Below are 14880 nucleotides of genomic sequence, written 5' to 3'. Positions count from 1 at the left end.
CTGGAGGGAGTGGGGCCCTCTGCTGACACGTGCACCTCAGCTCGGTGACACTGATTTCGGACCTCGGCCTCCACGACCGTGAGAGAATAAATGCTGTTTCAGCCACCGAGTTCGCAGTAACTTGTTACAGCAGCAGAAAAACGAACCCACCCATTAAGAGGGTTTGCCTTCGGAAGGTACCAGAAGGGCCTGTTTCACCAGCATCCTCGCCCTGAGGACAAACCGAAGGGGAGGTTCCCGTTCAGCACAGTTAAGACCAGGAGGGACGGTTTTCACCACGCCAGACTCAAATGGAATCGAGAGTTTTCACCGAGGTTGGGGGACAGAGTGAGGGGGGGCGGTACCTAGGTTGTCCTTGGTCTTGCTGGTTGGTTTGCAGTAGACGACCAGGTCCGAGAGCTCGATGGCGATGGACTGGTTCTTCTCCCAGTACTTCATGTTGTTCTCCTGCGTGGATGGAGCCAGTCTTGAGTTTCGGCCCTCAAGCCGGCCCCTGCGAGATCCCATCCTCCCAGCACCCGGCAGGCGTCTTCCTCCTCTGGGTCCCCTCTTCTCTCCTCTTGGCCCTCACACATGCTCACATCTTAAGTGCGGTGGAAAGTTCTCCTTTCCCCTGCCCGTCCTCTCACTTTGGAAATTCTCCACCAAGCTGTCTCCACCCAGGATCGGTGTCTAGCTCAGTCTCTGACCACGAGTCTCGAGAATCCAGGGGATCGAGGGCTCTTCTGTGTGACACCCCTCTCTCTCGGCCCGCTGCCCTATGCCTCCTCACGAAACCACCGCTGCACAGTTCATCACAGTCTCGTTCTCCAGGCCCAGGACCTCCTTGTGTTCACTCGCCGTCCCCTGCACCCCACCTCCCTGCAATGTGCGCCGCTCTGTGCTAAGGACTCTCCACGGCCCGGGCCACACACCAAGGACTTGGGAGCCACTTGCCCTCGGAGGACCCACGGTCAAATCCATCTCCAGGTAAGGATGGGCTCTCACCCCCGCTCCAAACCAGACAACCCTCTCTGCGCTCACCAACTTGTGACCCCTCCGCCCATTGGCCAAGCAGGGGAGAACCCTGAAGAGGATATCGTTCGCAGATGATAACATTCCCCATCGGGGAGGCTGCTTAGCTTCAGGCAGTGCCCAGTGGATATAATACCTAAGCCCGCACCTCCCTGAGAGGTAGAATCTATCTCCACTCTTCCACGACGTTGCAGGCCACACAGAGGTTGAGTGGCTTACCCCGGGCTCCACAGCAGGCCGAGGCCAGATGCTTAAGCAGTCGGCCTCACCTGTGTTACCACTCCGCTTCGCCCCCTCTACACCCTCCGCCCCCAGGTGCTGGAGGAGGCCTGGCTGAAAGGCCCCTGGGCTCACACCCCAGGTCCCTGTGAGCCACGGCAACGACGTCCTGGCGCCTCATCCCGCCACCCCCGTCCTCCTCCCTCCTCTGCAGGTCCGTCGGATCCCTTTTCCTGCTGGAGCCCGCCCAAGTCACTCCTTCCCCGGGACGCCTTCTGGGGTAACTCCACCCAGGCCTGGGAAAGAGATGCTGCATCCCGCAAGCTTTCCGGAACGCCCCCTGCCTCACCCGGTCTTGGCCTTGCACCGTCTCTCGTCCAACTATCCTAAGTGGGTGCCTTTCAGCACCCGCGTGCAGAGCGGTGTCCACGCTGAGACGCGCCCCTCGGGCGCAGGGCCCTGCAGGTCACGGTGAGTCTCCCGGGGACAGGAGCATCACAGTGCTTACAACTGTGGGGACTGGACTCAGAGGCGGGTCTGAGCGCTGGCCCTGCCGACGGGGCAAGTCCCCCAGCCTCTCCGTGCCTCAGGTTCCTCGACTGTACCATGAGGCCAACTTGCATACCTAACTTCCTGGAGCTACCGGGAGAATTTAAAGAAGGAGGCCTCGGCCCTCGCCGATCATGTGGCAAACAAGGGGTGCGACAAGGGCTGCCCCAGAAATGCCGTTCCGGGCCACGGACCAGAGCATCCACTTTTTCAACAAGCAGGCGCAGGCGCCCGATTTCTTCTGTAAGAATGCCTCCAACCTGTGGCTGCTGACAAAAATCCTGGGGCCCAAGTGGACCCTGGCGACGGCCAGCAAACGAGCTTTTCGCATGAGCTCTGGCAGCGGCCACACCACCAGGGAAGATGTGAACGTGAGCTCTGCCCTAGTTCATCGAAGCACGCCCAGCTTTCAGCAGCCCTTCCCACACGCCCTCGGTGTCCCTGGGCACGCAGCGAGGCTCAAAGGGCCGGTGTGGGAGGGAGGGGCGCGGAGCAAGGGACAAGAAGGTGTCAGCCAGAGAGTCTATGGCCAGATGCTGTCAGGGCGACTGAAGCCTTATCTAAGCCCGAACCTCAGATGTTCTTTCCTAATCCTTATGTCCGTGTGGCTTTGTCCTCTTAGTACACAATTTTCCCCGCAGGTCATTTGGGGAGAGGAAACCCTAGCAACAACACAGCTCATTCTGATGACAACACGCCCGCCTGAAGTAAGGCTGGACTGAGCCAAGCCACGGCTGTGTCACGTGTGGACCTCTGGCCTCACCTCGCACAGAGCCACGATGGGTTAGGAGGCATCAGTTTTTTCCTCAACCTCAGCAGAAAACGGTATCAGTTCAAGATGAAATACCAGTTGCTACTGCAAAACTGTAGGACAGTTACTCTCCAGACCCACAGACTCTGCCCATAGGCCATCTCAGAATTTGCAATCACAACACACTTCATTGGTCAGGCTTTGGAAACTCGCTAACTAGATGCATCTTAGTGACTGGTCTTCTGCCATTTGACTGAAAGAAGCCAGAGCCCTGAGCAGGTTCCTAGGGCCTCGGTGAGGAGCTCCTGGCCGAGAGCTGAGAGCACACCTCGTGTTGCTTTCCCAGTGGCAGGACGGATGCCCCTTGCTTGTTCCTACACCGGCCAGCCCTACAGCTGGAACCTCTGTCAATTCTGCTGACCCTTGTTTTGTTTTGTTTTGTAACATTCATATGAAATGTGATGTGACTAAGCAGATGTAAACGCTAATTAAAAAGGAATGTAGATCCAAGGCAGAGAACAGCAGCCTTGAAGCGCTAGGCTTAGTTTCAGAAACCGTCATGTGCTGGGGAATGAAGGGGACAGCCTTCAAGGGAAGTCACATTTCCCTCCATTAAGAGAAAAGGAGAGGAGCCAGGAAGCACCAGGCAGGGGGGGTCATCGCCAGGCCCCTTCCCGCCGAGCCCCACACTCAGATGGGGCTTGAGTGCCTGAGAATTACGTCTCCCTGGAACGGTCGCGAAAGGCTTCCTCCTCACTCCTCAGCTAGACGGGCCTAGAATCCCAAATACTAGAATATGCTCAGGACAGTCACGTGCTGGCAAGTGGTGCCATACAGATCATGATGACAGCCACTCGACTGACAATGAAAACACACCTACAAGAAGACAGGAGGAAATTATCTTTCAAACGGACCCCAGGACAGTGGCAACGCCCTGTGCCTCGGAGCTGGACCGCACCGGAGGCACCAAGGACGGATGAGATGGCCCCACGGGGGAACGTGGGAACAGCCTTGGTGGCCACAGGCTCGTGGTTCATCCCGAGTGACTGATGTGATGACGTGACAGGTCTCGCAAAGAGTAAGGACCCACATGTAGGGCCTCTGGCTGGATTCTGGGATGGGGGAAAGACGGCAGGGCCTGCCCGGGAGGGCGCCCACGTGAACAGCTCTCTGCACAAAGTCTTCTAAAGAAGAGGACTTCTCTCCAGGGTGTCGAAAGGATGGGTCAAGGGGCCTCTGGTGACCAGAGACTGGCCCAGTTGCAAAGTCCCCCACAGGGGGAAGAAAAAATCAAGCCAAGTACACTGGAGGAGGGAGACTCATCAATGACAAGCAGACATCACAGGGATCTAAGAGGTCCTGAGAAAGCTTTAAAATCAGTCCTTTGGGTCAAGATTGGCCATAGAAGCAACTGGGTACATGGGAAACCCTAGAATTCCCTCCCAGTTCCGTGGCCACAAGAAAGAGCAGACAGCACCTTGCTCCGTCATCCAAGACACAGCAACACGTCCCCATGTCCTCCTGGCATGAAGACAGCATGACGATTAAATTCTGTGGTGACCTGAGCCCTTGCAGTGGGTCAGGCTCTGGGCCAGCACTTTCTATGGCATCATCTCCTTTCATCACCTGGCTCCTCGTTTCACTGACAAGGAAACTGAGGCCCAGAGAGGTGTGGTTACCTGCCCAGGCTCCAACCCTGCCAGGACACAAACTCCACTTGGCTTCATTCTAAACCTCCTGTTCTTACCTAGAACCTCACCCTTTTCAAAAGACCTCCAGACAAACTCTCATGCTCCGTTGAGGATAAACCCTCAAAAGCTCATTCCCATCTAGACTGGAAGTCCCCCCCACAAGGATACAAACTTCTGGAAGGAAAGGGCTGGGTCTTGTCGATTACAGTATTCCCAGGGCCCTTTCCAGTCCAGAGAGGTGAGCTCAGTGAACGTGCGCTGGAAGGATCCAGGCTGCTTTGAACAGTATTTAGAAACTAGAAAACATTCCAAATGAGGAAGGCAAAACTTTCTTGTTAAGACACACAGGGCCCGACAGGCCCCAAACATCAAGGGTCCCTGCACACACCGTGAGCCTTCAAAGGTTCAAACCAGACCCAGCTCCGCAGGTGGACCTCCAGCACCCGTTTCCTCTCCGCAGTGCTCCTATCATCTGAACCCCTGAACTCTGTGGGGCCGCTGGGCCTGCTCCTCTGGCAGCCCAGACCTACCCCACCCCAGCAGAGTACCACAAGCCTGAGAATGCCAGGCCCACCTGGGCCCAGGTGAGCAAAAGGCCTACCTTGGTGTCGATCTTCCAGGTGATCTCCCGGATGCTCTGGAACCACTCGAACAGCTCCTCCACCCTGTCTGTGGCAAACTCCACCGGGGGGTCACCCTGCTTCTTGGGCTCCAAGATAAAGACGAAAGGCTTCTGGTTCTTCCCCTGTGGGGCTTTTACTTGGGGAAAGGATAACAAAAGGCCTGATCAGCCTGTTAGAAAGCCAAAGAAGACCAGATCGCCACTTCCCTTAGGACCCCAGCCCAACCATCACTGTCAAGGTCGGCGCTGACTGGGACATCTCCCTTGTATCAGGTGCGCAGTTCCTGTGAACGTCACCTTATTTGGAAACGGGGTCTGTGCAGACGTACGTAAGGATCTCAGGATGAGATCATCCGTGCGTTTTGGGTAGACCCTAAATCTAGGAACCAGTATCCTTCATCAGAGGAAGGAGAGGGAACTTGAGGCAGAGACACAGGGGCGTTCGTTGGCCATTGAAGATGGAGGCAGAGATCGGAGGGATCAGCGTAAGGCGCGGACTGCCAGCAGCCATGAGCAGCTAGGCATGGAATAGGCTCTCTCTACAGGGAAAGTATGTTCTGGAAAGACAAAACGAAGGCTACGAGAGGAGAAATTATCGGCCAAATGATACCAGCGGCAAAGATCTCTGGGCTCACGTGCCAGGCACTGCTCTGTATCTTATTTAAGTCTAATCACAGCTTTTTGGGGTGCTACTCCTGTTCTGCCCATTTCACAGGAGGGAAAACGGAGGCCTGTTGAGGCAGAGTAACCCACGGAAGGTCACAGAGCTGGGCGTGGCGAAGCTGAGGCTCAGTTCAGAGCTGACTCCGAGCTCCCTCCGCGTCACCCTGAGCCATGGGCCTGTGCAAATTCAGCGCAGGATGATACAAAGGGAGACGGCGGGGAGGGCACGAGCCCCCAGTGCCCCAGACCCAGCTTGTCTGATACCTCGCGGTGGAAGCTCAGGCAGCTTCTGTGGTCACTATGGGGCTTGGTTTTCTCATCTGTTAACTGGAACCAAGAATCCTTTGCCCACCTGCCTACGCTAGTGGACTGACGGACTGCAGGGGGCACGGAGGCCGGCTATGGAAACACGGGCTGCTCAGAGAAGAAAGGCGCTCTGGCTTCTTGCCCGGAAAGTCTCTCCTCACTGCCTTCAGCTCCTTTGTCTGGAAGCTGCTCTATGCTCACTTGGAAGGCCCAGGAAGCACCAAGCAAATCACACCCCTGCCACCACGGTTGATGCTGTGGGCTCCCTCCTACACCAGACTCTGAAGGGGAGGCCAGGTTTCCTGACGCCCAGCTGAGCTGCCAGGAAGCTGCAGCTCTGAGAGGGGAAATGACAGGCCCAGGGTCTCGCAGCAACCGAGAGGCAGAGCTGGGCTAAGAACCAGACACTCCCAACTCTATGCTCCACTGCAGCCCAGCCAACATCTCAGCTCATCCTAGAAAAGCATGGGAGGCCCAGGCAGACCCCTGCAATGAGGACCGTGATGTTGGGAATAACAACAGCCAACATTAGTCCAGCGCTTAATATATATGCCCCAGGGTACAGAATAACACCAGATTATACAGCGCTTCACGGACGTTAACAGCATAGCAATCAAGATGTTGAGATGACAGTCATTGACCGGCTTGGCCCAATACTCAGCTTCAGCATCCAAGTCGAAGCTAGAAGGACCCAGGACAGCTGACCCCCTGTCTGGGGCGGTCCTGCGGCCAGGCTGGGGGGAGATTTGGGTGGGATTCTGGGCTGAGACCATGTGTGCACATACCAACATTATAGGTGTTGAGATCCAGTATTCCTCTGCAAAGAGACCCTAAGGGATTGTCTTCAATAATCTGTGAAGAAACAAGACATAATTTAACATTCATCTTAAAGGGAATAATGAAAAGATAACCAGTTTCCAAAACACACCGTTTAGCAGAGGCACCGCCTGTGGAACTGTTTAAAATGCATTTTCATTACAGGCTCCGACCACGGGGAGAGAGCTAAAGAATGAAGCATGTTGCTGACGGGGACCCAGCAGCGAGCAGGTGCTGGCAGGTTCAGCGTTTCATTTTCCAGTCTGTAAAGAGGCGCCTTGTAAGTTCCAGAGCAGGTTTCGAAGCATCTCCATGGACCTGGTTTCAAAAACGCCCTAGACCCTCTCTTCTGACATTGTTAGGAAATGGGACTGGCCTCCTTTCCAGCTCAAGGACCTTCTGTGGCTCCCTGTGTCCTACGGGAGCAACACCCAAGCTCTGCAGTCTGGCCTCAAGGCTCTCCGGGCCCTGCTCAGTCTCCCAGCTCTGACTCTCGCTGCACATGGGAACCACCCCAGGGGTCAGGTGAGGTGGGGAGTTTCCGGGTCTCGGGAAAGCTGCAAGAACTGTGTATCTGCCCGTCTCGGGTACTACCCCACCCCTCCCCCAATGCGGGATGGACACAGCTGGGCGGCGGGGGTGGGGATTCACGTCTCTGCCTCAGGCCGAGCGCAATGAACAACACTGTTTCCACTACCACACCTTTGCTTAGGCTGTACCTCCCACCTGCGATTCCCTTCTGCGGGTCTCTGGCTGCGGGACTCTAACTTGACTTTGAACACTCACAGGCCTCTCTCTCCACGCAGCCTTCCTAAAGAGCCCCAGTCTCTTAGAAGAAAGTCGGAGACTGCAGCCGTGGTAGCACTGCTGTCACACTGAAAGTAGCTGCTCTTCGAGCCTTCTGAGCAAGAGGCAGCGGGGAACAGACACCACCTTTGCAGTGTCACCAGGAGGGCCTCGACTCACCTTGCCCTCGGGCCAGCCTGCTTACACCAAGCACGTTCTGAATGACGGGACGGCCAAACGAAATGTTTCATTCGTGAGCCGCTTTAAGCAAAGGACATGGCCGCCGTGGCTGTTTTCACTGCGGACGGAATTCTGCATATGCAAAGCCTTCCGGCCCAGCGCAGCCTGATTTAAACCTGTCCTGTCACAGTGACCTTCACCCACAGCTGGGGGGGGGGGACGGTCCCAATTTCCCCGTCACTCTGCCGTCCCTGTCCGGGAACTCCTTGGGGAACACAGGACAACGCGTACAAAGTGTGGAGCTGGCTCAGTGGAACCCCCGGAACGGGATCAGCGGGTCCCTCCCTGGGATGAACGATGGAGCCTCACCTGCTTTTCCAGCTCCTCTCCATCAGCTGTTGAAATGTCTTCAACGTAATTGGACGGGAAGTACTGCTGGATTCTGGTTCCGTAGTCTCCTTTCCACCTATACGGAAACACAGAGGGGGTCAGAGGGCCTCGGCCGAGCAATGTTAATGATCATCACCGCTCACTAGCTCCCAGCCCACGGGGGAGGGGAAGGTGGCAAGTGACCGAGTGGCCGGAGGAGGGGTCGTTATCTGTGACAGCAGTGGAGTCTATCAAACCGATCCTCTGCTTTTTTTTTTTTTTTTTTTTTTAAATCAGCAGTGAGTGCTGGGGGCCACGTCCTCCCCTTACCATGATCCTAGTGCTTGGTCAAAGCCCCCAAAAGTCAAAAGTTTCAGTGCTTTAAGTGGACATCAGACGCCATACAAGACGAAAGCTCAGCTCTAGCGGAGGCCCAGCCCCCTTTCAGGGAGGGCTGCGAATTTAGAGACAGGGGTGCGATAGGGAAGGTTCTGGAGCCAGACGGCCTGGAATCAAACCCAGCTCCACCACCAGCTACGAGGTGCTCTGTGCCTCAGACCCTCCATCGGTACGTGGGGATCATCCTAGTGCCTCCCTCAGAGGATTTTATTGGGACTATATGAGTTAACATACACTAGAGGCTTTGAGCAGCACCTAGTACATATTAAGCGACCAACAGTGTTGGTTCTTGGTACTCAGCTAAAATCGTGCCCCCCACCCCTGACCTTCCCACCTCTGTAGCAACACTAATAACACGAGACATAATCAACTTTTGTACGTGTCTTCACTCAACCAAACTGGCGGCACCTCCAACATGTCCCCCCAGGCCCGGCGCCTGGACATGCAGGGCTCCTCCCCCAACCCCTCTTGTGGGCCACTTTCTGCAGCCAGGGGGCTCCTTCCAGAATGCACCTCCGAACCCCCCGTACCAATAGCTCCCGAGGCCTTCAAAATTAAGCCTAGACTCTTCAGCCTGGCGATCAGAGCCTGGAATGCTATAGCCCCGGGGACTCCTGGACCCCGACTCCTACCTCTCTGTGACTCGAACCTGATATTCATTCCAGACCACCTGTGGCCACCTCCCCAGGTGGCCCTGCCATGCTGTTTAACTTCTATGCCTTGGTCCATGCCCTTTATAGCCAGCCAGCTTGCTCCTAACCCTTTAAGACTCAGCTGGGGCCCTTCCTCTTCCAAGGAGCCCTCCCTGACTGCCACCTAGGCTGAGTGCTCTTCCTCTGTGCTCCTTGGCATCTGTCCCCACAGCTGTCAAACCAGTCCGCGCCTTATATTTAACTTAACAGTTATACATCGGTCTTCCCCTCTACGTGAGACCTTTCTCGGTCTTAATTAAATCTATACTCGGGGGGCACTTAACAAATGTTAGTGAACCTGAGTAAGCAGAGGACTGACTGTCCCACGACCGGGAGGAAACACGGACTTGCCAGGTGTGAGCCTGTTTCACACTCTTTTCACCTTCATTTCTCCAGACCCATCTCTGGCAAAGTCTGGCTGTATTCAGGGCGACTGTATGGACCGTTTGCCCAGAACTGAATGGTTTATACCTGTGGTCCAGGTGTCGTATCAACATTGCATTCCCTCCACTCTCAAATGCATCCTGGTTTGAACCACAGTTATTTGGTCCTCTAGTCTGGGAGGATGCAAAAAAATGGGGTCTGAGGCAGACATGCCACTAGGTGGCAATACTGTCACCAGGGAGAGAATAAGAAATGAGGGGACCTCAGCTGGGCATAGGGTTTACCCCCAGTCCCTCACTAAAGGTACTTACTCCAGTCTCTTAACTCATCTTGAGACAAGATCTCTGCAGATCCAGGTAAGAAATGGGTTGGAAAGAGGGGGTTCCCCAAATTACAAAAACAAAAACAAAGTCTGAACACCTCTGGATCTAGCACATGAGTAAGTAAAAAGTGTGGCCTCTTGAGTCAGAAGGCCTGGCTTCAAATCTCAGGCTGCTGTGTGACCCTGGACAAGTTAATGCACTTCTCTGTGCCTCAGTGTCCTCGTCTGTAAAATGCAGATAAGAACAGAACCAACCTTATAGGGTCACTGTGTGCATTAAATGAATCCTTTCAAATGAAGTGCTTAAGACAGTGCTTGACAATGCTGCATTCAGGCTGCTATTCAGATTTCTAAGTCAGGTCCAGCTATTTTGCAAGAGGAAGAGGTGCCAATTTTGTGAGGTGCTTGAGTCTCTGCAAGCGCTCATGGTTATGAACAAGTCCTTAGGGCTCTAAGGTAGGAATCATCCCATGAACCCACTTGCCTAGGGACCTATGGATGGGCAGAGAATTCTTATTCCCGGGTGAAAAAGGGGAAAAGATAACTCAACCCTCAAACACCCAGGTGCCTTTGGCCTAAAAATGTACTTCTTCAATCCAGGATGGGGCCATTGCATGGGGCATGGGACTAAGCAACAGCACAGGAATTTGCATTTAAAATAATGCACAGGCTTGTGCTGTTTAGTAGCTGGACCTTGGAAAGCTTCATTCACTGCATCTATAAGTGGCGATAATCATAGTCCTAACTCTGCAGGGTTGTAACAAGGATTTGGTTAATGTGTGAAAGCAGTTAGCATAGTGCTTGGCACACAGTAAGACCTCAAGAGATGGCAGCTGCTATTATAATTAAAATAATACATAATATGATGTGATGATATGATAAAGGACATAATTGTTATTGTTATTTATCCACTTTTCTGAATAGAGCACGTATCAGTCACCTTCCCACAGAAAGTACAACAGGTCAAAGCCAGCCCAGAACAGCAGATAAAGGGGTCAAAGCTCCACCAGCACTTGAGTGTCACCACCAAAAAGGGACAACTCAAGGGGCCCGGCTCCCCTCAGCCTTACCAGCCCCCAGGCTCCTTGGAGACATTGTGGATGAGGGCACCACGGCAGAAGCTCAGCTCATCGCTTCGCTTGGCTTTGTAGTCATACAGAGCTTTCACGGTTCTCTGAGGCTTTCAGGGAAAACAAGAGGGTAAAGGTCAGGCCGGGCAACATGAGCAGAAGGAGGCAGCTGCATTTTCTGGCACATTCGGTTCTTCTCAAAAGAGAGGGAGGGGCTTCCCTGGCGGCGCAGTGGTTGGGAGTCCGCCTGCCGATGCAGGGAACACGGGTTCGTGCCCCGGTCCGGGAAGCTCCCACGTGCCGCGGAGCGGCTGGGCCCGTGAGCCGTGGCCGCTGAGCCTGCGCGCCCGGAGCCTGTGCTCCGCAACCGGAGAGGCCGCAACAGTGAGAGGCCCGCGTACCGCAAAAAAAAAGAGGGAGGCTTTAGTCCAAGGTTACAGCGCCATCTGCTGGTGAAGGGCTGGCATTGCCAGGGAGCCAGGGCCCGACTGGCCTAAGTCAGAGCCTAGAGCACCACAGAGCGAGCCGGTCTTGCTCGATTTCCTCAACAAGGAAAGGACATGTCTTTCACATTAAACCACAACCTCCTCCTCTGAAGTCCTCAGTGCCTATGCTCCCCGGAAGTCCGTCCTCCCCTAAGTTCAAGCTCAACACCGTTTCTGGACATGCCCAAGTCTCAACAGCATTTTTACCTAGGCCAGTGATCCCCTAACTAGGCTCCTGAAGGATGCTGACATTTTGCAAGAGTAACTGAGGTGCTCCTCCATGAAATTCACCAAAAGGGGGTCTCTGCACTGGCAGAAACAAGACAGAACTTAGGACAAAACTTCTCTTCAGTGAATTCGCTTTAATGCCGGCTGCTGGCAAGCATAAATCAATGACAAAATGAACACCCACACATCAAGCGAACACTAACAGGAAAACCTCAGAAACCACCAGCCTGTTTAGATCAGCAGCTGCCCCTGCCCCAACCCAAGGAAATGGGGATGGGGGTTTTATAAGGAATCCATAAAACTGCTCCTCAGAGCATGGGCTATGGAGTCAGACACGTGGGTTAAAATCCGTGGTTTGCCCCTTCCTTACCAGCTATATAATCTTGAGGCTCTCTCAGCCTCAGTTTCCCCATCTGTGAAACAGGAATTAAAACTTTACATACTTCACAGGGTCATTGAGACTATTAAATGAGATAATGCATGAAAGGATAAAAATGACAATAGCATTTCTTAGTCAAAGCCCTGTTCTAGGCCTTTCATCTATGGTGTCTCCTTGAATCCTCACAACAACCCTAACAGGTAGGTAAGCAGTAGGAGTATATCCTGTTTTACACACGGGGAAGTAGAGGTACGCAGAGATGAAGTATCCTTGCCCAAAGTCAACCAACTGGTAAGTGACTGAGCAGAGAAAGAACCCATTAATATGAGCTACTGCCATAGTTCGTGATGTTCCATAAGAAGCAATGTGGGTTTTACGAGCTTTGCCATAGGAACCTCCAACCAGAGCCTTCGCCCTTGACTTCCCCACCTGCAAACTGTGCAGGCACTACCTGTGCATCCTGCTTCAAGGGCAGACTTAAGGACCAGAGCCACATCTTTCCCCATGAAATTCTATAAGTCACTGCCAGACTCCAAGGCCACAAGGAAGGTACAGCCAGTGGCAGAGGGGGGTGCCATATAACGGCTTCCACAGGAGCAAGTCTCCAGCCTGACAGACGGCAGGAGAGGTCCTCGTGTCAGGTCCCTCATGAACTGGAGAAATGAACCACCACTGGATGACCAAGCAGGCATGTGGCACAGCAAACTGGCTAAGAGTGCACTCCTGGGAGCATCCAAATCCCAGCTCCACACCTTCCTCAGCAATTATTCAACCTCTATGTACCTCAGTTTCCTCATCTGTACAATGGGCACAAAAATGGTACCTACTGCCTGGAGCTGTTATGAGGACTCATGAGCCATCGTGTGCTGAGAACAATGCTTGCTCGCTATGTGATCAGTATGTGTTAGCTGTTATTCCTGATCGAATCACTCCAGTTCTAAGAACTCACTTAAGGACATAAAGCAAAAGATAAAAAGCTTCACAGGTGAGGAAGTTCAGTTTAGTGTTAATGAGAAGAGCACAGCCTAGAAACAACCCAAATGGCCACTGATGGGGACATAGCTAAATGGGCACAGTTACCCAGAATATTCTACAGCATAAAACACACTCTCTTTTTAAGTTAAAATTCCAGTCCGTTTACTTCCTCTAAATTGCTTGGCCTACCAGGTTAAACAAAAATGGTCATTAAGTAGCTTAACAGTGGAGAAACTCAACCTGTGGCCAAGCGGCAGGTGAACAAAGCAGAATAAAAATGGCAGGTGCTGCTGGTGGTGACTATAAAATACATCTCCACGTGAACAAAGACCAGAAGGGCCAGAACACCCAGAAATGCAGACAGCTACTGCATTAGGATGGTGAGACCAGGGCTGATTATTTTTCTTGCTTTCAAAGTGTTTTTTTAAGTTGTTACATCATTTTTTCAATCACAGTAATAATAATCACAATTTTATTTTGAAGCACTCACCGTGGTCTGGCGGCTTGTGATCAAGTTCTGCATACAATCATGTTTCACCTGGCTCACTTAGTACAGGAAGACTTTCTCTACAACTTGGTTTAGTTGCCAGGATTTTATAATGGGGAGATTTCTCATCAAACACCCAGATTACTGGCTTGTCTGGAGAAATCAGAAGACCCAGCCTGAGCTCTGGAAAGGCAGCCATCGACTCCTAACGGGGGGCGGCCGCCCTCGAGATGGGCTGTGTCCCCAGTTTACCGTGGCCTCCACCAAACCCTGACACCTGGCTGACATGAGGCCATGTCATGCTCATAACCAAAGCATCTGTCACTTCTAATAAAAGTTTTTGCTATTCAGCCAAGTCCCCTAATGCCTTTCACACCCAGTTCCATTCACCCACAACTTTTCAAGACTTCACTTCTTGCTGAAAGGGATCTGCATTGGCCAAGGATTTTAAGTTTAAACAAATTTCTCTCTGGATTTCTGCAGAGCCCACCGGCAGGGCCCCTTCCTAAGTGAGAACTGTACACGAATCGTGTCCCAGACAGCCCCCCAAACAGAAAATTCGCCACCGTTCTTCCTCTGAAGGCTCAAACTACATTTGAGATGAAACCAGGAGCTGCAGGCTAAAAGTAAAATCCAGGCCCACCTGCATGAAATTACACAGCAGCTGGGGTGGGAATGTAAGATACCGTTTGCACTGCAAAGAGGTCACTGAACCAAATGGAATTTATGAACACCGCAGGCTCAGTCACTTAGCAAGAAACATTTGAAAGACTTTTAAATTAGAAGCTGTGCGGCCCAAAGGTGGTTCATCAAACTTCAGAATATTAGCAAAACACAGCTGCGTTTGGATGGAAGTCTATTAACCTCTTCCCTGAAACTAGATGTCATATTGTCAATCATCATTTTCTTCTCAAAAAAACATTTTGGGGGGGCCAAGTTTTCCAAAATGCTCCCTCACCCTCTTTTAACTGGGGGGTGGACCCCATGTCAATCTAGTGACTAAAGACTAGCGTGAATTGCAAGTTCGGCACTGTACCATGGAAGGGTTGATTTCACTGGGATCCACATACATCCTGCTGACGTCATAGAGGGAGTTTATATCTCTTTCCTGAAAAAGAACAGAGAAAACTAAATGGAGCCGTCCAAGCCCACAGGACAGCCCTTACTTAGAACTAGGATGCTACTATGCATCCTTGTGGTTTCCTGCCCTCTAGTGGAAGAGCTGAAACCTCATAGTTTACTTACCTTGCGGGTGGAGACAGTAAAAAGCTATTAAGAAGTTCCCCAAAACTTGGAAATTTTACCCCAGAATGAGAGCGGCCCCCATGTGGGCCTACGCTGTGCCAGGCACTGTGCTCCTTTGTTTAAAACAACAACAACAACAAAAAAAAAAAACACCTCACCCTGAGATCCAGTGGTGCGCTGGAGCGAGCTCACCGCTCTTCCTGACCCACGTTCAACGTCAGCAGCTTGACACTGGCCACCGTGGGAGT

At 52.7% G+C, this 14880-nt stretch overlaps 1 protein-coding gene across 1 annotated transcript in view; it reads right to left on the bottom strand.

The window, feature by feature from the left end:
* Positions 1-14880, bottom strand: part of PLCG2 (phospholipase C gamma 2) — a 157863-nt gene that overhangs the window by 34571 nt on the left and 108412 nt on the right. Inside the window, exons 21-26 of the mRNA XM_059044019.2 lie at positions 14424-14495; positions 10834-10943; positions 7967-8063; positions 6601-6667; positions 4826-4983; positions 345-447 (exon numbers count right to left, since the gene is read on the bottom strand). Coding sequence (XP_058900002.1) covers positions 345-447; positions 4826-4983; positions 6601-6667; positions 7967-8063; positions 10834-10943; positions 14424-14495 — 607 coding nt within the window. The remainder of the gene's footprint in view (positions 1-344; positions 448-4825; positions 4984-6600; positions 6668-7966; positions 8064-10833; positions 10944-14423; positions 14496-14880) is intronic.

Source organism: Kogia breviceps, chromosome 18, assembly GCF_026419965.1.
Source record: "Kogia breviceps isolate mKogBre1 chromosome 18, mKogBre1 haplotype 1, whole genome shotgun sequence".
NCBI lineage: Eukaryota > Metazoa > Chordata > Mammalia > Artiodactyla > Physeteridae > Kogia > Kogia breviceps.
The sequence above is the reverse complement of the archived record's forward strand: the minus strand, read 5'-3'. Positions and strand labels throughout refer to the sequence as shown.